The sequence below is a fragment of the Balaenoptera musculus genome, chromosome X (genome assembly GCF_009873245.2).
Source record: "Balaenoptera musculus isolate JJ_BM4_2016_0621 chromosome X, mBalMus1.pri.v3, whole genome shotgun sequence".
Taxonomy (NCBI): Eukaryota; Metazoa; Chordata; class Mammalia; order Artiodactyla; family Balaenopteridae; genus Balaenoptera; species Balaenoptera musculus.
In genome coordinates, this window is record NC_045806.1 from 59,983,237 (window position 1) to 60,003,805 (window position 20,569).

The following is a 20,569-nucleotide window of genomic DNA, read 5'->3' on the forward strand; positions in this document are numbered from 1 at the left end:
AATACTTCCCTCTAGAGATTGACTTACTGGAACTTTACGGATAATATAAGATGTTTGAAAAATTTTTAGTATTGCCTATGGCTTTTTTGCTTTTTGAAAGAGAAGAACTGGTGCAGAATATTGATTTGATCTTAAGTCTAAGGTATTTTGCTCTGATAAATGGCATGACATTATTTATTAATGCCCAAGAAAACAGACATACCAGAAGGCTATTATAAAATACTTTAAGGGTCTATCTTTAATTATAATTTCTGGCTAGTGGATAAAGTTCTCTCTGCTATAAAAAACTAGATTTTGTTGCTCACTGATAGTGCTGCAACTTACTTTTAAAGTTCCTAAATAATCAAGCTTTTGAGTACAACAAAATTGTCTTCCATTTTAATAATGCAAACTCCTTGATAATGATGATGGTTTGATCAGTGCCTTTCACAGAACTAATTTCTTCCTCCCTCATACATCCTAAATGCTTTGTTTTTACTGCTATACTGTTAATATAATGCTCACCCTAAATTCAAGTGTGGCTATATCTGTTTCCTGTCTCACCAACTAACTGGGATGCAGCTATAGTGTAGCAGAAAGAGCAGTGAAGCTAACATTAGAATACCTGGATTACAGTATTTGTTTTATTACTTAGCAGCTGTGTGACTTTATTGTCTTAATGATCCCTGAATTATGGCATGGATTTTTGTGCTGCTGCCAAGTACGAAATAGTTTGAGACATGGATTGGAAACTCAAAATATGTGATCTCTGTTACATTTTAGCGGGTGTGGGGAAGATAGAATATTTGAAATGGAAAATCTTGGACAAAAGGTCGCCAGAGACCTTAATAAATTACTTAAACTTCCCGAGACTGCTTTGCCATCTATAAAATAGATAATGATGATGCTTACCTCACAGGATTGTTTAAGGGTTAATTGAGATATTGTATGTGAAAGAGTCTAGCCCAGTGTCTGGAAAATGGATGATGTTAATTAATGTTTCCTAGGGTTGGAGTCCTCCCTCCACACCCTCCATTTCCCTCCTCCCGCCTCCCCCCGAAAACTCCAAAATTCAAACATCTTTCAAGATGTCCAAAAGGCACCACTCTACGAAGCGCTTCCAAACAACTTCAGGCAGTATAGCCCTTTGGTTAAGAGTGCTGGGCTTCTGGAATCAGAAAAGACCCCCCAAGTTTAAAACCAGGTCTGCCATTTAGTAACTCCATGACCTTGGGCAAGTTACTTACCTTTCTGCATCTAGGTTTCCCACCGGTAAAATGAGATCATCATGGTACATATCTCATAGGGTTGTGAAGTATTAAATGAGATATGCACATAGAGCACTTAGCACAGTCCCTGACACTTAGTAAGTCCTCCATAAGTATTGCATAGTAGAAGTAATAGAAAGTTTCCTCTTCGGTAAAATGTTGATAAAAATGCCTCCCAGGGTGTGGCAAAGTTCTGCTGCAAAAGTCTTTTAAACTGTAATGCTGAACAAACGTAAGGGATTAGTGTATACCTTAAAATATATGGGGCAAAGTTCTAACCTCACTTTTATAGAATATCCCTTCCCTGCACTGGAGGGAAGGGGGTAATAATACCCATTATTAATTAATAGGAAATAAAACCAGAAGATACGTCCCCGGGAAACAAGCAGCAGAAGCCCAAACAGCAGTATTAAGAGCAGCACCCGCATACCGTACCTCGACAATTCCCAGTAGTTCACCTCTAACGCCCCCCTTCCCTTGGAGCCGCGCAAGCGTACACTGATTTTGCTCCTCTCTCCCTCATGCCCCCGCCTCCAACACCCTCCGCCCCCCCCGCCCCCCACCCCCGTCTACCCCACCACGCAGGCGCATCTCCTTAAATCCTGTCCCTACCCCCCTCCTCTTTCTCTGCATTTCGTTCCCCCTCCTCTTCCAGCACCTCAGCAGGTTCAAACTCTTCTGCGTGAGGGTGGCGGTGATCGAGAGGTCACGTGATGAGCATCCTGCTGCCCAACATGGCGGAGTTCGACACGATCTCGGAACTGGAGGAGGAGGAGGAAGAAGAAGCGGCAACGTCGTCGTCGTCGCCGTCGTCGTCGTCGTCGGTATCGGGGCCCGACGATGACGAGGAAGATGAGGAGGAGGAGGAAGAAGAAGAGGAGGAGGAGGAAGAAGAAGAGCAGGTGGAGGAGACGCCGCCCCCGCCTCGGGTAGTGAGCGAGGAGCATCTGCGGAGATATGCCCCCGACCCTGTATTGGTGCGGGGCGCCGGCCACATCACTGTGTAAGCGAGAGGGAGCCATGGGGTTTGAGAAGGCTGAGATTTGGCGACAGAGGAATAAGGCAATCGAGGGGCCTGTGGAGTGGGGGAGGGCTGACTGAGGCATATAGTTAGGAAAGGACACCTTGTCTAAATGGAGAAACTGAGGGAGACAGGTGTAAAGGAAGTGAGGAGAAAGCAAATGTGATGCACCAACACCGGGTAAAAAGTGAGTATAGGACAGGGAAGTTAGGGGGTTGGGAGCCAGAGGGATTGGAGTAGGGGTGAGTCTCCTTGCTTCTGTGTATGCTGGCGATGAACAGTCTTTAAACTGCAGGATGTACCAGCGGACTCTTTGCCGCTAAGATTGATGTCTGGTGGAACACGGTGACAGCTGTAACAAGTGACGAGACCTAGGCTTGGACTCTTCAAAACAGAAACATAATATATTTTGTGAATAACATTATAGAATATCCACCCATCCACGTATTCATCCATCCATTCTTCCTATCTAATCCCTTTGTAAATGAATTCAATAATCCTTTCCGTGTCTTGATCACTCCTCATTCTGACGTTTCTTAAATATCACACAATTAGAGGTTCAGGTTGAGAAGTAGCTGTGAAACGTAGAAAGAGCAATGGATTGAGAGTGAGGGCTCTTGTATGTTAGTCCCAGCCTTGCTTCTTACTGGCCCTGTGACCTTGGTCAGGTTACTTCCCATTTCTGGGCCTTGATTTCTCCATCGGTAAAATGAGGGGTTTGGAGTAGATGGTTTTTAAAGCCTTTCAGCTCTGAGATAATTTAACATACCTGCAGGAGATTTTGTATTCCCAAATATTAAATATGCAAACATTAAATATATATGGAAATTAGTCCCCTAGGAGCTGAGAATGATTTTTTGAAAACTCATACAGAGTTTTTTTTTAAATTGACATCTTGGATCATATTTGAGAAAATAAAAAGGGGGAGGGACCTCATAGCGTAGTAGTTGGCAAAGCAGAAGAAAAATTTAATGGTTCTCTGGGCTTTGAAGAGTGCTGTCTCGTTTTTATGTGCTTGGACAGTAAATACTTGGAAGTTTGAATATTGTGTCATGTTCATCCTCTTAATTATGCAATCATTTACTGAGTTTTCAAAATAGGACTATTTTTTCTTATCAAGTCATGCTGCCTGTAATTTTGATAATGGCTCACCTACCCCTCTGACTTTCAGTTGAGTTCATATTATCTGAAATCATATATTATGCACCACCTCCCCCCATCATGTTAGCTTTTAATTTTAACATGCTGAGTATTTTAATTGTAATATACTTTTGTGATCTTTGCATGAAAAGTATTAAGGAAGATTTTGAAATTGTGGAAGAGTGTGGGGAGATTTTTAGACCTGTCTTTTGGTTAGGCAATTTTAACACAATTTCTCTTGGTCCAAGAATTTTGCAGATAGCCTACAATGTTCAGATGCCAGCTTACTGCGCTGTTTTATTTCCATTCCTTTCATCACTAGGGAAACAATTTATTACTCAAATTAATTATGATTCTGGTACCAAAGGTTACTTTCATGCAGATTATTTCATATGATCAAACAGAAAAAGGCTTTTTATTCCAGTCCATAATTTTATATTCCAGCATTCCTCCCCTTCATTTTTTTCTAAAATTCAGAAAACAAAGAACAGGCAAGAAAACAGAATTTAAGTTCCCTGAAACTTATTTGTGGTTCCATTCTACTCCTCACACAACTATGGTGAAGTACTTAACAACCTATTTTCAATTAAAAGCAAAGCACTGACACTTGCCATGCCCAGGCCCTTATGATAGGTGTAATGTCCCTCTCAGCTTAAAAATTCTGGAATAAGGAGTGTGAAATAATGGTGCTCATAGTAACTGCTGGTATTAATTGAAGCCAAAACCTGAAAAGCAGCAAACCAGTACTTGAATTGCTAACCAGTGTACATAGTTTGGAAAATTACTTAGTTGTATTGTACACATTCTCTGACCTAGAAAGCATGTTTGATGTTAAATGAGAAACTGGTCTTTCTATGATAGGAAAACCTTCCTTACAACAGGTAAAGTAAGATCCTTAGGAAATAGTTAATCTAATTCTGAGACGTCTAAAATATCAGCCTCTTTAATTTTTTTCTGGCATGGGAGTGTTAGTTGCCCTATCTGAATGAAATATTTCTTATTCTGTCCCATTTTTATTTTTTTCATTCTTCGTACAGTCATCTGTTCTTTAGAGGATGTTGTTTCTTTTCAAAGTTTAAAATTTGAGAACCATCACCTCAAATTCAGTATATCTTAAACCCAATTTATTTTCCCTCCCCAGATTGGCTGTGCATTCCAGTTGCCCCATTTCTGACCCTGATACTGCCATTCCAATCTTCCAGGGTAATATTTCAAGTCCTTGAGTCATTTTTAACTCTTCCTTCTCCTTGAATTGTCCTTTGCCAGTCTGTTCCAGAATTATGTCATCATGCCTTTTAAAAGGTCTATTAGATTATTCATTTTCTCCATTTCTACTGGCACCTCTCTAGTTTGGGTTGCCATCATCTCCTGCTTGAATTGCGGCCACAGTCTGCCACCTCTCCCCACCCCAATCCATCTGCATGCTTGTGCCAAACTAATTTTCGTAAAACACGGTTTAATCATGTCACTTTCCTGCTGAAACACCTGCACTGGGTCTTAATTAGGTTTGAATTCCTGTGCTCTCTTCCTCCACCCTCAGAGATCATGGAGTCCCTCTGCTTGTTCAAAACTCACCCCTCCACTTATGCTTTCCATACCCTTCTCTTCCAGCCTCCTCCCAGGCAGCCCCTCTCTCTATAATATTACCTCACTCAGCCTCTCTATTGGCTCAGCCTGTAAACATATTCAGAGTCTCTCTAATTCTTTAAAATTAAAAGCCTTCCTAGACCTACATTCCCCATTAGCTATTGTCTAATCTCTCTTCCTTCTTTCTCCAAATTTCTTAAGAGTAGCTGCATTCACCATATCTATTTCCTCTTTACCCTTCTGTAATCTGGATTCTGCCACCATGACCACAGACAAACTGGTATCATTAAGATCACCATGACCCTCCTGTTGCTAAATTAGTGGGCATCTTCAATTTCCTATCTTTCTGGTCCTCTCTGCTGCATATAATGACTCCCTCTTTCTCAGAGGCTTTTACTCCAGGGGTCATAAACACACTGGCCTTCAGAGGCGAGACGGGTCAAGAAAATAGTGCAGCATGAGTAATGATGGGGCCTTAGTTGAACTGGAAGGTATATGTTTTGCCTAAAGGTATTCAAATTCTGATTAAAAAAAAACATTTTGCCAGCCAAACAAATCTAGGAATTCCTTGGCCACTTCACTCTTCCTGGTTCTCCTTATATTTTTCTGGTTATTCCTTAACTGCCTCGTTCATGGGTTTCTCTTCCTTTCTTGCTCCTTGAATACTAGTGATCTCCAGGGTTTTGTTCTCAGCCCACTATTCTCATTCCCTACTCTATCTAGATGGTCTCATCTTGACTCTCATGGTTTCAATTATCTGATGTCTCCCAAATATGTATCAGTATCTCTATACCAGACTCTGCTCTGACTCTTATCTGGACTTCCTCACCTAATGGCTCACTGACATCTTAAATTCAACGTATTCAAAGCAAAACTCATCCTCCCCCCCTCACATCCCCTCACACCCCCGTCCCAACCCCTCAAAAAATTCCTCCTATTTCTGAGTTCTCCAACTCAGTTAAATGTACCTCCTCCTATCCCATTATTCATCAGTGGTTCCTCTTTCCCACTCAGTCTTCTCACAGCTAAGCAATCAGTGGGTATTAATAATATATGACCTAAAATGTTCTTCTTTTCCTCCCTACCACCACTTCCCTGATTCAAGCCCCTTTCACCACCCTACTAGTCATCTTGTCTTCATCCTTGTCACCTCCAAATCTATCCCTCAGCCTGCTGCTCAATGGAGACACCACTTTCTGTTTAAGACTTCTGTGGTTTCCCCTTCATCCATAGGATCAAGTCTAAGCTCTATAACATGGAATATAGAACTGGACCCTGCCTATCTATCAGCCTAATCTCTTGACATTTCCCTGTACTGCTTGTATTTTCTTATTCACAGTATGCTGTTTCTTATCTCTTTGCCTCTGCTCAAGCTGGGGCCTTCATCTAGAATCCCAGTACCCACCACCCTTACCTCATAAGTCACCACCTCCTGCAAGTCTCCTCTGCCCTGAATAAATTGGAAGCAGAAATGGCAGGACAATCACTGGTTACGTCTGAATTCTCAGTGCCTAACACAGTGCCTGCCCTGAAGTAGACACTCAGTAAAAGTGAGTTGAATAAATACTGGTTCACTTCAGTAAAAATATGCTCACCATAACGTGTGCTGTATTATAGGCCCTCAACAAATGATAGTTAGTTGAATCATCCTCTGGAGAGTACTTGTGTTTCTGAGCATAGATACAATAATACTACCAGATTTGGGGTGGGGGGTATGGCATGCCCTTATCTCTGAAAGGTTTGTTGAGCAAGACTTTATGTGTCAGAATACCCCTGTGTACTTATATCATCTTTACACATTGGTTTTCTTGTTACTTATCAAGATATCATTTAATGTCTTATCAATCAATTATAATTTTTTGAGAAGTCGAATGACCTAACCAGAATAATTGTAATTCCAAATCTGAGATGATGATGATCATAAATGGATATTTGGGTATCTTTTTTCAAATTAAAAATTTTAAAAAGTGTCATTAAGGCAGATATATTTGATGTGCTACTCATTGCTGTATATATGCCCAGCACAACGAACAGTAACTGCCATCTTCTATGTGTCAGTATGCCAGTATGATGGGCACTACCATTTAAATATTGTATAACACACCTAAAGTATTTTATTAAAAGATACAAGAATGCCTTTAATATATATGTAAATGGCGAAATTAACTCCCACAGATTTGAGGTTTTAGAAACAGAAATAATGAAATGTCTCTTGTAAGTATTGTTTCAGAAATACTATACATTTGAGTGATGTAGCTTAGTATCTATCATTTTTCATCTTGATATTTTTAGGATGAATATTTGGATCCACTGTATTGAATTATAAGGAAAATTACATCTCATGAGATTTTTTTTTTCTTATTTATAGGTATTACCACACTCTTTATATTACTTAAAATATATAGATATTTACCCTTGATAATACAGCTGTATAGAAGTTAGTAGAGATGAGAGGTTACCAATTCTCAGGAATATATAAAATTCTCATTAAAATTAATCTAAAAGAGCTGAAGTGATTATATACAGAATTGAAAAAAGATGGCCAAATTTGCCAAACAGTGCATTTCTGCAGAAAGTTAGAGAGCACTACAAATATTGATACTTCTCTAATCAGTGAATGGAATGCCTTTTCTGTAAACAGCTGTCTTTGAGGAATTACAGTGAAGCATTGTTAATTTGTGTTTGTATAAGGTAAGTATTTTATAAGATTTTAGGCTTTGAGAATACTGAAGCTATGGTAACTTGTCATTTTACAGGGCGGCAAGACATGATTATTTCCATAGGGAAGATTAAAGAAGTTTAACTAATTTTTTAAAATCTCTTTTAATTGAAGGGCATAGACTTTCCTTTTTCTTGGTATAGTAAATAGAGATCAGTGCACGTGCTTCAGAATCAGTGTTACTATAAGTGCATAGTTTTCTAGTGAAATGGTTTTTGTTGGCAGAATTTTACTACACTTTGATGTGTTTTCTTAAACAACCTGAACACATAAACTTAAATTTGAGCAAGGTTTTCAAAGGCTGATGTATAGTCATTTTCAAAAGAATTAAAAACAGTAAGGGGTATAGGGAGGGAGAAAAGAGGGAAGAGCAACTAGAGGACCCATCCTTCTTTACCTCAGTTTCCTTTACTCCAAAGAATTGTCCAAGAAATTAAAATTTGGGGCATTGGAGACACTTAACAAATAAAATACAATCATTAAGAACCACCAGCTGGGTCAGCTTCAAACACATAATAGGCTCTATATTTAATGAAGCCGATAAAATGACAGTGTGAGCAGTTCCCAAGTGCCTTTGTCTAATGCTGAAGAACCCCACATCTTGACTCATGTCTATCACTGATCAGTAATGGGTAGATGAGCTTGTCTAACCTCTGTGGACTCACAGTTCTTAACTTAATGGTTTACTTATGAAACAAAGCTGAGGTGTTCATTTAGCAGGAGCCATTTCAACATTTTCCTAGTAGCTGCTAAGTAAAATGTTGTGCCTAAGATTATTTAAGTACTTGTTTTAGGGGCTGAATATCTAATGGAGAAGTTAAGGAAAGAAATCCCTGGTGGGCAAGAACAGAATTGCTACTACCTTTTAGCCAAAATTATGAGAATATGTTGGGCCTAGTTTGCCTATCTTTATACCTTTTGAAGTAGATAAATGTAGGCCATAATGGAGTGTTTTAAGAAATAAAATGACACTTTCCTTACCATTTCTTTTTTGTTTTTTTAAATTTTTTGTCCACCCTGCATAGCTTGTGGGATCTTAGTTCCCCGGCCAGGGATTGAACTTGGGCCCTTGGCAGTGAGAGCACAGAGTGCTAACCACTGGACTGCCAGGGTATTCCCTCCTTACCATTTCTAATATACTTTTTATATTTTAGAAAATACAGTCCATTTTTATATTAGAGAAGAAAATTTGTAATGTGAATTTAGCAAGCATTTTTTGAGAACCTGAGCACTGGGCTAAGCACTATGAAGAATAGAGAAAAAACAAAGTACAGGTCTTGGTTTACAAAGCTAACAGGAAAATCTCCTTTAAGAAATTGGTGTGGATCAGCGAAGAATAAAAGAAAATATTTTATTAAATTTTGAATTGTGTAGTACAGATTAAAGTTGGCTATGAGTGTTCAGAGAAAGGGAAATCCATGAAGGCTTGCAGCAGGGGTTGACTTGAGCCTTGAGGACTGCATTGGATTTAAACTAGGGAGAGGAAGCAAGAGAAACCACATGAGCAAAGACAAGAGCCAACATAGCAGTGGCAATGGAAAGGAAGGAAATGATATGAGAATGATTTCAAAGGAACAAATAACAGGACTTGGGACCACCTGGATATAAGCAAGGTGCAAAAAATAGAAGAGGGAAGGTCCAAAAAATGATACCAGGGTCTAGGTTAAAGAGAGTCAATGTGCCATTGATAGAGATGAGGAATTTGAAAGGGGGGAGCCAGTTTCCAATAAAAGGTAACTTTTAATTTTAGAAGTGTTCACTTGAGGTGTATTATTTTGTAGCAAGATATCCAAATGGAAATTGTTATTTTTGTTGTTGTTGTTTTTTAATTTATTTTATTGAAGTATAGTTATTTACAATGTTGTGTTAATTTCTGCTGTACAGCAAAGTGATTCATTTATATATATGTATACATTCTTTTCCATATTCTTTTCCATTATGGTTTATCACAGGATATTGAATATAATTCCCTGTGCTATACAGTAGGACCTTGTTGTTAATCCATTCTATATATGCTAGTTTACATCTGCTAATCCCAAACTCCCACTCCATCCCTCCCTCACCCACCCTCCCCCTTGGCAGCCACAAGTCTGTTCTCTATGTCTGTGAGTCTGTTTCTGTTTCATAGATAAATTCATTTGTGTCATATTTTAGATTCCACATATAAGTGATATCATATGGCATTTGTCTTTCTCTTTCTGACTTACTTCACTTTGTATAATAATCTCTAGGTCCATCCATGTTGCTGCAAATGGCATTATTTCCAAATGGAAATTTTTAGTATGCAATTAGAGATGAGGGACTAGAGCATGTTGGGAAATATAGAACTAGAGGTATAGATTTGATGGTCATCAGCATAGAAGTGATTGTCAAGGCTATTAAAAATAGATGAACTGTTATAATTCCTTTAGAAAGAGGAGCAGATGACTAAAAGGTAAACTTTGGGAAAAGACAGGAGTGTTAGGAGAGAGTGAATGAACCGGAGAATGTTAAGAAGGAGTGGTGAACAGCATCACAGGCTGCAAAGTCAGGGGGGAAAGTTCTGAGAAGAGGACATTGAATTTGGCAATAAATAAGATGAACTTGTCTTTCTAAATAAATTTACCGAATAAGGGATTATTTTCAGTAAAGTAACGGCATCAAAAGAGAAATTTCAGAAGGTTAGGGACTTCCCTGGTGGTCCAGTGGTTAAGACTCCACGCTTCCAACACAGGGCCATGGGTTCAATCCCTGGTGGGGGAACTAAGATCCCACATGCCACACGGCACAGCCAAAAAAAAAAAAAAAAAGCCAGCATGTTCATTCAAAAGGTTAAGAAAGGAAGGGATAATATTAAGGAAGTGGAAACAGTGGCAACGAAAGTTCATTTGTCTGGTGATAAATGCAAAGAGAATAGCAAAGCTAAAATTTTTTTAAATAATAGAAATATTCCATGCATTTTGAGGAATACATCTGTCTATATCCTCTATGTATTTGATATGTAGTAAAAGAATGGCAACTGGGAGAAGCTATAATGGCAGCAGTCTCTAATGGAGGTAGGAACATATTATTAACATTGTAGCTAAAAGGCAAAAGGGGAATTCCCTGGTGGTCCAGTGGTTAGGACTCAGTGCTTCCACTGCAGGGGACACGGGTTTGATCCCTGGTCAGGGAACTAAGATCCCACATGTTGCACCGCACGGCCAAAAATAAATAAATAAATAAATTGGATTTTTTTTTTAAATTTTAAAAAATAGAAGACAAGCTATAAGAATGGAAATAGAGCTCTGCTTTCAAATGTGTCATGTCTACTTTCTATAAATGAAACCTGTATCTATTTCTTTGTTATGCAATAAGAATTAACTGTGGAATAATGAATCCAATTACATCTTCTTGACTAGTGATAAGTCACTATTTAGCTAAATATGATTTGAATGAAATATGTTTCTTGCTCTATTAAATATTTGTCATGTTACTGATTGCTTAGTTAGTACATAATTACAAATATATATTTAATACTAGAGTATCAGTTTCTCAAACAGCACATGAAAGTTGCCATAAAAATTCATGTGCAAGAGTACCATTTTATTTTTAAGTTTGGCTATACTCCTCTATGTATAGATTTAAGGGGGATGTTATGAGAATGTTATTATAAAAATGTAATGCTCTCGTTATGTGTTGTACTGACACCTAGAGAAGTAATGAAGTTTTTTAATGAAGTTAAGGTCTTTTTATAATTGCTAATTGATTTTCTCAACTCTTTTAAAATATAGAATTTGTTGTTTTAAAATACATTTTAAACATGCAAGGTAAAATATATTTATGTACAGATATGTACCTTGCTGCTAGCTGCTAAATATAGAGAGTCTTTTTGCACAAAAAGAGCACAAAGATTGGCTTGTGTCCTTGAAGAGGAGCTATTAGCATAAATGATACAAGGAGACCATGATTCTCACAGAGAGTTTTAATAGGATGTTGGATTCTTAAGCTGTCTTTAAAGTGACCCTAAGACCAAAGTGCAATAAATCAGTAGAACCAAACAGGACATACAGTAGCTTATTATTCAACAAACTTTTATTAAGCACCTACTAGATTCCATTGTGCTACTAAGCATAGTGGAAGATAGCAAAGTAAATAAGCCATAGTTTCTGTTCTCAAGGAGCTTAATATAGGACAGAAAGAATTTAGGGATTAGCATTTGAATTTTGGTTGCCTCCTCTTACTATGTGACTTTGGGCAAGTCATTTGATTACTTTTTGAAAAAATTTTTTCGGAGTGTCAGCTTCCTTCTCTGTAAAACAGAGATAACAATACCTCTCTTGAAGGGTTGTGAATTTTAGAGGTAATGTATTTGCCTAACACAGTGTCTAACCCATGGTAAGTAGATAGTTACTGGTAACTGTTACTATTATTGTCTACCTCAAAAGGAGTTCTTATTAAATGTTAGTGTTTTTTCCTTTTTGCTTACACTAACATAAAATTGTAGTCACTCTGATATATCATCTAACATGCAGGAAGTGACCTTTGTTATTCCTACTGAAATCAATCACCAAGTAGGTGAAGGAAGGCTTATAAAAAATCATTTTGACTTAGTACAGATTTCAATGAGTGTACTTGAAAAAAGTTAGAGCTTTTGAGGCTGGGATCTGTTTTCTCAAAATTGGTTGAACATATACATAAAAGCCATTCATAAGGATCAACCTTTGAGTATCTGAATAGTAACTGATCGGAAGTTGTCAAGCTCTGTAGTTCCAAAGGTTACATTAGTTTTTATTAGGAATTTTCATATATCCACAGAAGTAGAAAGAATAGTATAATCCACTCCCACATACAACCCATCAGCCAGTTCCAACAGTTATCAATTAAAATGGGTTTTAACAGAAATGTTTCAATCAAAAGTTGTGATATTTCCCGCTCTGTGTCAGTGTTTCTCTATTATTTTTTAATCTCATATCATGGTTCTAGTTAGAATCCTACTTTAACATTGGCTCCTTAAGTTTCTTTTACTATTAATTTGGATTAATAGTCAAAGATTTATTTTCTATAAATATCAAATTATTTTTAGGACATGCTTTTAGGTCACAACATCAAAAGAAAAATGCATGGCTTTATAACTTTTTTTAAGGGAAAGAGTTAAATATGCTGGGTAGAATATATTTTGTTCTGTCTTTGTTTTTAAGGTTTGGCTTGAGCAACAAGTTTGATACTGAATTTCCCTCAGTTCTAACAGGGAAGGTAAGTGAGAGTTTGCATTGAACTTTTCAATTCTAAAAACATTGTTTTATGGCTTATTTAGTGTTATGACAAGTGCTTTGACTCACTGTAATGAAGTCTAATAATAAGAGGTCAGGGTAATTGGAGGCTATGTCGTTAGTGACTGAAAGCTGTCTCCGTGACTACTAGTATATGACCAGTTATTTTGTTCATGTCCATTAATGCCAGCCATTATTTACTTATCTGTTCAGTTTTTCCAGTTTTGCCTTTTATCTCAGCACTGGTAGCTATAATTGTTTTCATTTAGGTCAGTAATTTCCAATGATTTTAGAGTTAACGAAGTTATCAGTGTTCAACTTTGTATCACTCTATGAATTTTAAAGTGTCCTGTGATGTGATTTGTTATACATCAAAAAATCAAATTTTTGGTTGGACATTTTTCTGTCTTTTAGATAGCTTGAGCTTCTACAATTGGATTCACTGCAATAAATTATTACCTTTTTGTTTCCTGGTTCCTCCACACCCAGTAGTATCTTCTAGCATCGAGGCTCAATATTCAAAGACTTCCTAGGATTCAAAACTGTTTGGAAAATCCTCTTACAACAGTAATGCTAACTTCTAAACCCAAAGGAAAAGGCTCTGACTAAGGCAAAAAGAATATATAAAACTCCTAGTGTATTGTCAGGTACTTATTAGCTTCACGATGTAAGTTTGTGGTTGTTACTGATAATTCTTCATCAGTATATCCCAGTTTCACCCTGATTGTTTTTCCAATTTTCTCTACTCACCAGCTTTCAATTTTAATTGCTTTTGCTACTTTAACCTTCTTCATCTGAGTAATCATTTGTTCTCGGTCCCAGCAATAATTTGTTCTCTTTGACTGTTGACCTTTTCTGTCTCTCCTGATGTATAATGTCAAATCATTCCATATAGTACTAAACAAGTAGTGATAGTCCCTAGCTAAGTGAACATTAGAAAATATGTGGCCATTTATCTTTTTAGGATACAAAGAGCCCTTTGGTTTGAGATTTTGGCCTCACTCTCTAGTATGTTCTACCTTCCTATCCTGATCATTTAGAATTATTCACCAATTTAAGCAGCAGTTCAGATTTAGATTTGTTTTATATGAATTAATCATAAATGTTTTTTCCAAGGGAAAAATAGCTATGGAAAAAAATCTCTTGAATAGTAATTTGTCTGTGGAAAGATGGCAAATTCAATATTAAAATTAAAGAGAATGTGAATTAAAACATCTCCAGTGGAAAACTTGTTCTTTATGTTTCCCTTGATGCTGCTGCATGTGTTGTCTGGGCAGTTACATCCAGCTTTATTATTGGTTTAGTTAAAAAAAAGTTTGAATTACAAATCCAAGTAACTCTAGAAAATGAATAATCAAAAAGAAATATCAGAGAATAGAGTTCCCAGGTGTAAGAATTATCCATCTTTGAAATTGGCCACTTTTATGTGCTCAAGGAATCTTCAGAATATTTCTTCACACCTCTTCATTTCTTTCCAAGCCTTCTAAAACTAGAAATTCCACCAGCACAAAAGATAGTTGTTTTTTAAACTAGGGAAGTAGGAATATTAAGCTGCCTTTGGTATGCATTCACACAACCTAAATGATCTGGATATGAACTGTTCTTAAAGATATCCATTCTTTTCAGGTGACCGTTTTCGTAACACATAATGATTGGATATTTATTCTAGCGTGCATTATTTAAATGCACAAAATTTCTCATATATTGAATGAGGCATAAATGATACAGTGATGTTTTTCCTAGTTTAGTGTTTGGTGATGAAAAAACACTAAAAGGAATTCTGAAAGTCTGATTTTTTTCAAAGTCACATGATGACTTTATTTTCTCTTTAATGAGATGATTTTTCTCCGGTAGGCACTATTTCATTTGTATAGGTTATTTTGGATTATCAAAATGCATCTCTGATAACTGTGGGGTCTTGAGAGGCAAAAAAGAATTTACATGTTTCAGAAAAAAACTAAAAGAAGAAAAAGGTTTGAATTTCAGACTTAGCAGCAGTGTAAGTATATTTCAAAATAAATAAATGCAGTAGGTAAAATAGAAAAATAAATCTGCATTTTACAAAACCAGTATTCCAGCATGAGTGGAATTCTATATAGCATTTATGCCTAAACTAAGCAAAATTGTGGAGTGAATTCTGAAAACCTCAAAAGCCATTTTGTTAAGCTCTGTGGCTCAGTATTAATTTTGTGCTTCTTATGTGTTCATGCTTTTAATATAAATAAAAAGATAATCTTTTATATTAAGTTAAGGAAAGATTGTTTCCTCCTTTCACTGAAGATAAGTCCTCCTGTCGTGATAGGACATGTCAAACAGGTGTATACATACAGATTCTGGTGACCAGAAAATGGAAGAACCACAGAACTTCAGAAAAGAAATAAAAGCTTCCGGCCCTCAGCTTGAAACAATTAAATGGTGTTACAGGGAGATTAGTGTGCAGTGTTGGGAACCATAAACCATAAAATCCACCTTTACTATTGCGATCCAGTATGACAAGTGATTGATTGGGTTGTGTTCCCCATGATTGAAGGAGGCAAATCAGTCCTGCTGGGTTTTGCTTAGATTTTCTTCTGTTTGCAAAGTCCCTTGCATCCTGTTATAAAATATTATGACCCTTTCCCCCACCTTTATGATGTGGCTTTCTTTTTTCTTTCTAAGAAAGTCAAAAGGAATTAAATGTTTCTTTACAACCTGCCATTCAGCTACAAAGTAAAGGGCTTCTATCTAACCTTCATTACTAGAAATACTCAATTATATGGAAGTAAATGAGTAAAATGTTATTAACTCTGATTCCACACAGTTAACTAAACATTTCTTTCACATTGTTTAAAATCGGGAGTTAACCAATTCTCATTTCCTATGCCTTTATCTCTGGTTTATGACTTTTACTGTTATTCAAATACAGATTTTTTTTTCAAAGACAATTCTGGCTTCCTTTTAAAGTCAAAATGAAGATTTTAGTTTATTCTTTGAAATTCTAGTAAAAGTTTTCTTTTCAATATGTTTCTGTTATGACTTCAAAAAATTTGAATTCTTATTTTTAGTAACTTGAATGTTTTAGTTTTTAATTTGTCCATAGTAAGAGAGTACAAACTGTGAATATTATGTGTTAAAAGTGGAAAGTATTGGTGGGGAAGAAGGAAAATTGCCACATTTTAGAAATGCTTTTGTTAATTCATTTCCAGAAGCATGTAATGAAAGATAAATCTTATAACAAATTTTATATACCTTGGCATATAATTTACTTCATTCACAGTGTTTTAAACAAAAATCAAATTTTACATTTTGGATTGATTCATTTCTGACTTTAGCCTCATTCTTTACTTTTTCTCGTCTGTGCTTACACACTTTTAAATAAAAGTTTTAAAAACAAATTTTACTTTTTAAACATAAATTTAAATTCTAATTACAAGCACTTAAATTTGTAAATGGACAGATTTAATAATTTTATGAGTTTATAACAAAATTTGCCATATTTAAAAAATGTATTAGTGTTTCTGGATACACAGTTTAAAGAAAATTGATAATAATGTTATATTACAGATTAGAGCTAAATATGTAAATATATTTTCCTTATTTTAACTTCCATTTGCTTGCTCAGTGGTTCACTAGGAAAAAAAGAAGCTGAATATCACTGTTTGAGAGGTAAATTTTAAGATAGCAACTTGGTACCTTGATTTTAAAAAGAACGTCTTTTCTCTAAAGAATTGAAAAGCATTAAATTTGCATTCAAAATGTAGCAGTTTATCCTTTTGTTTATAAGAGACTGTGTAGCAAAGCTGTGGAGTATTAAGTTACCTGATCCAAACCTTCAGGTGATACTCCATGCAAAAAAGAGCTTTGCTTTTCTTTCTCCAAATCTAGTCAGATATGATTCACTGACTTCCTTTCTCAAAGCATTCTAGTTAGGAGGTCCTTTCTAAGGTATAATTTCCATTCCCTGTGAGGTATGTAATAGACAAATTATTTATTTCACTTTATAGATGGGAGACTAAAACTCACAAAAATTAAATGAACTTACCTAGGATTTTTTATAACTAATAAGAAACTAGAATCTAGATCTTGACTTGTCTTAATGTGCTTAGCCTGTTGGTGTTTTCTATTTTCAGTTATAAGCCATGGTTCTCTGAATTTATTTTCATATTTACTCCAGATATTTAGTCATTTATTTGGAATTCTTTTCACTCAGTGATTGTCTTTAGGTCATATTGGAGAATGAAATCAGTTTAGTTTCCTCCTGTAAATACAGTTTTGAGCCTTACAATTTCACAACTTGTTAACATATTAGGAAGAAAATCTAATTTATAGGTTAAGCGATTAACATTATTGGGTGGCATGAACAATTCTAATAAAGCTAATATAATTATTTAATGTTTAAATCATGATGGTACTGAATTCTGTGGTCATGTATCTTTCTAACTTCTGCTAATAGGTATGTATTGTAGTATTGATTCTAAGACATGTTTATTAAAAGACAAAAATGTAATAAATTGATTCCTCTAATACAATTTTTACTTGGAAGAGTTATAAAGCTCTGTATTTTTGATACCAAACATGCTAGTGGGGTTTTTCTTTTACAGCAGCTTATTTTTCCTAACAATTTCATAATTTTTGCTTGCACAACCAGATGGCAGAATTTTTTTCCCATAGATTTTACAGTGTGACAGCTTTCTAAATGAAAGGGAATCATTTTTGTGATCCAGAAATGTGATTTCACTGAAAGCAAACTATTTTTAGTATACCTTTGAATCGTATAACCTTCAAGCAGAGTTTTTGGTATAAATCTAATTATGCCTGTCATGCTCTTGCCTTTGAACTGACTTTGTCATTGTTTACAGAGAGGCACAAGCAGCCACTTCTAGGAATGGAGGTAGTAATTAAAAATATTAAATTTGTATATTTAAGGATCTCTGAACTTCTAAAATTTATAGCAGCTATGAGTCCATTTTATGCTAATATTAAGACTGTTTTTTGAATGTGATCACTCCTCACTGTCTTTTGTTAGTGTAGCTTTTCCCTACAAACAATGGCAAGTGTTAAAATTGTTATCTTGTAAATTTGTCAGGGAGAAAAGGTTTGAGAGTTGCCTTTTTAAAGATAATCCAGAAATATTGCCGAGGTCTAAATTTAATTCTATTTACTCTGGTAGTATTTAGGTTTTATTGTTGTATTATGCTTCTAGTCTTACTCAACCTTTAGTCTGAGTGACTGAAGACTATAAATAATATTGCTTTAATAATGAGAATATTTGTAAGAAAACTGCTTGACAGGTATCCTTTACCACCAATTTTACTGTTGTCACTTTATTGTTGGTAATTTCAAAAGATTGTTTTCGAACATGAGAATAAGTTCTGTAAACATGAAATTATATTGTTTTGCTTTCTAATGTCATACAGGAGTATGTAATACATATTTATAGGGAAAGATAGGGAGGAAATATATTTAGACGTGTAATTCCTTAAAGTACTTGTAATAAGACAAACATTTTCTTTAAATTTAGAGATAAATAGTAGAAAGCTGCCCACAAACTGTTAAAGATTGCGCCCTTGTTGTAGGTGGCCCCAGAAGAATTTAAGACCAGCATTGGCCGTGTGAATGCATGTTTGAAAAAGGCTCTCCCAGTCAATGTGAAATGGCTGCTGTGTGGTTGTCTCTGCTGCTGTTGCACACTGGGTTGCAGCCTGTGGCCCGTTATTTGTCTCAACAAAAGAGTGAGTAACCATTTTATTGTGTAATAATAATGAGCTAATGTTTATTGAGCACTTGCTTTGTGCCAAGTACTTTACAGAATTTATTAAATTCTCATAACAATGCTGTCCTCATTCTAGATATAAAGAAACTCAGGGTCAGAGAGATTAAGTCATTTGTCCAACCTTTATCAACGCTTTATCGCTTAATATGGGTTCCAATCATTATTTTAAATAAGTGCAAAGTAAGTGGAGTACTTAAGTAAATATAAATGTGACTGGGCTACTTATTCTTTTTACAAAACCTGAAGCTATGATTTAAAGTATTTCCAAGCCACAGGTATATGGGAGAGTTTCTTCTGATCTGAAGAAAGGCAGAAGTGAGAGTAATCTACAAAGTTGGTAGGGGAAATCCTTGTTAGTTTTGAACATGTCGAAATAACATTCTGACATGACATTACCAGTTATGTCATGGATTTAAGACTACTACATTTATCTCGTCTTCTTTAAAATTTTATTTTGATCTTTAGAATGATTTTTTCCCCCAGTGGGAAGATATTTTTAAACTTTTTAATTGAAGCCAATGAGGAAAATTAATTCATTTTACCTACAGTTATTTTCCCTGTACCACATTGATGATTTCATTTAAACTTCTAAATAATAATTAGCCTACTGAACCATATTCAACATCACAGCACCTTGTGGGGGTATAATTAGTGATGCAGTTGTTTCATAAACCAAAAAGATTCCCAACAAGTACTCATTACATTTTCCTCTCCATCTTTCTCTTGCCCTCCTTAATGTCTACTTCAAAAAAACAAATAATAAAATACTGCCACCCCTATAACTTTTTGAATGGAAAATTAGACATTTTATTAATTCTCTTGGTCACTACCAGTAGATCAGAGCTTTATTTTAAATAGAGCTTAGTTTATTGTTTGTCAAAGCATGAACAATGTTCTCAAATGGCTTTCTATAAGTTAAAAAAATGACAGCATAAATTTCTTTCTTTAATTGTCATATCTTTTAAAAGTTACAAATCAATAACTCCTACCCATCCTCATTATTTTTAAAGCCTCAATGTGAATTAATTATGGGATTTTTTCATTACACAAATATAGCCAATTTCAGTTACTTAAGAAGAGAGTTTTTGGTTTTAATATTATCCAGGATCTTTTTTTCTGATGACCTGTTTACGTATTTGCCTCTTTATTAATACCTCCGCCACAAGGCCTGAAATAGAAACAATTTATTCAGTCATGTATTTTACTATGATCACTACTGATATGAAATTAATACTGATGCTGTGATTTCTCCCCATCTCCCACTACTTTGGTTAGGAATTCATATTGAAATTGAGGCATCAGTGTATTCTTAGATCACTAATCTGTCAGTTTTAAAAAGTTTATTTAGTACAGATATGCAAACAGTTGTCCTGTGGGCTAAATCCAGCCCACTCTGTTTTTTAAACATTTAACTCAGTTGCCAACATTTAAAAATTAGAATATTTAAAGCAAAATTTGAAACAGCCAGCGTCTCTTGTAAAATCTAAAGCTCTGACAGTATTGGACCCACATGACTATATTTCAGCAATTGGCCCTTGCTGAGTGGTGGCTCCTTCCTTTAAATAGGACACGTGGTCTCTGTACACTTTATAGTTATGGCCGTTGCTTTTGTACATACTATGTTAACACACTAGACAACGAAGCACCAAGCACATGCTGGTAACCTTGTACAAGACACTGTCCTTTCTGGAGCCTCAATTTCCTCACCTATAAAATCCAGATAATGTTAGTTACTTTTATGGTGGTTGTGATGATGAAGAGATTTAAGGCCCCTCACTGCTTTTTTTTGTCCACATGGAGAAATAAAAAATAAAATACAACAATTTAAAAATGGCTCTAGCCATTTCTAACAGGGTATCTAGCTTCATAGAA

At 35.7% G+C, this 20,569-nt stretch overlaps 1 protein-coding gene across 1 annotated transcript in view; it reads left to right on the forward strand.

The window, feature by feature from the left end:
- The first annotated feature begins 1,813 nt into the window (after positions 1-1,813).
- The window catches only part of CHIC1 (cysteine rich hydrophobic domain 1), a 37,051-nt gene continuing 18,295 nt past the window's right edge, over positions 1,814-20,569 (forward strand). The window contains exons 1-3 of the mRNA XM_036839161.1: positions 1,814-2,250; positions 12,874-12,928; positions 18,501-18,656. Coding sequence (XP_036695056.1) covers positions 1,961-2,250; positions 12,874-12,928; positions 18,501-18,656 — 501 coding nt within the window. The 5' untranslated portion in view covers positions 1,814-1,960. The remainder of the gene's footprint in view (positions 2,251-12,873; positions 12,929-18,500; positions 18,657-20,569) is intronic.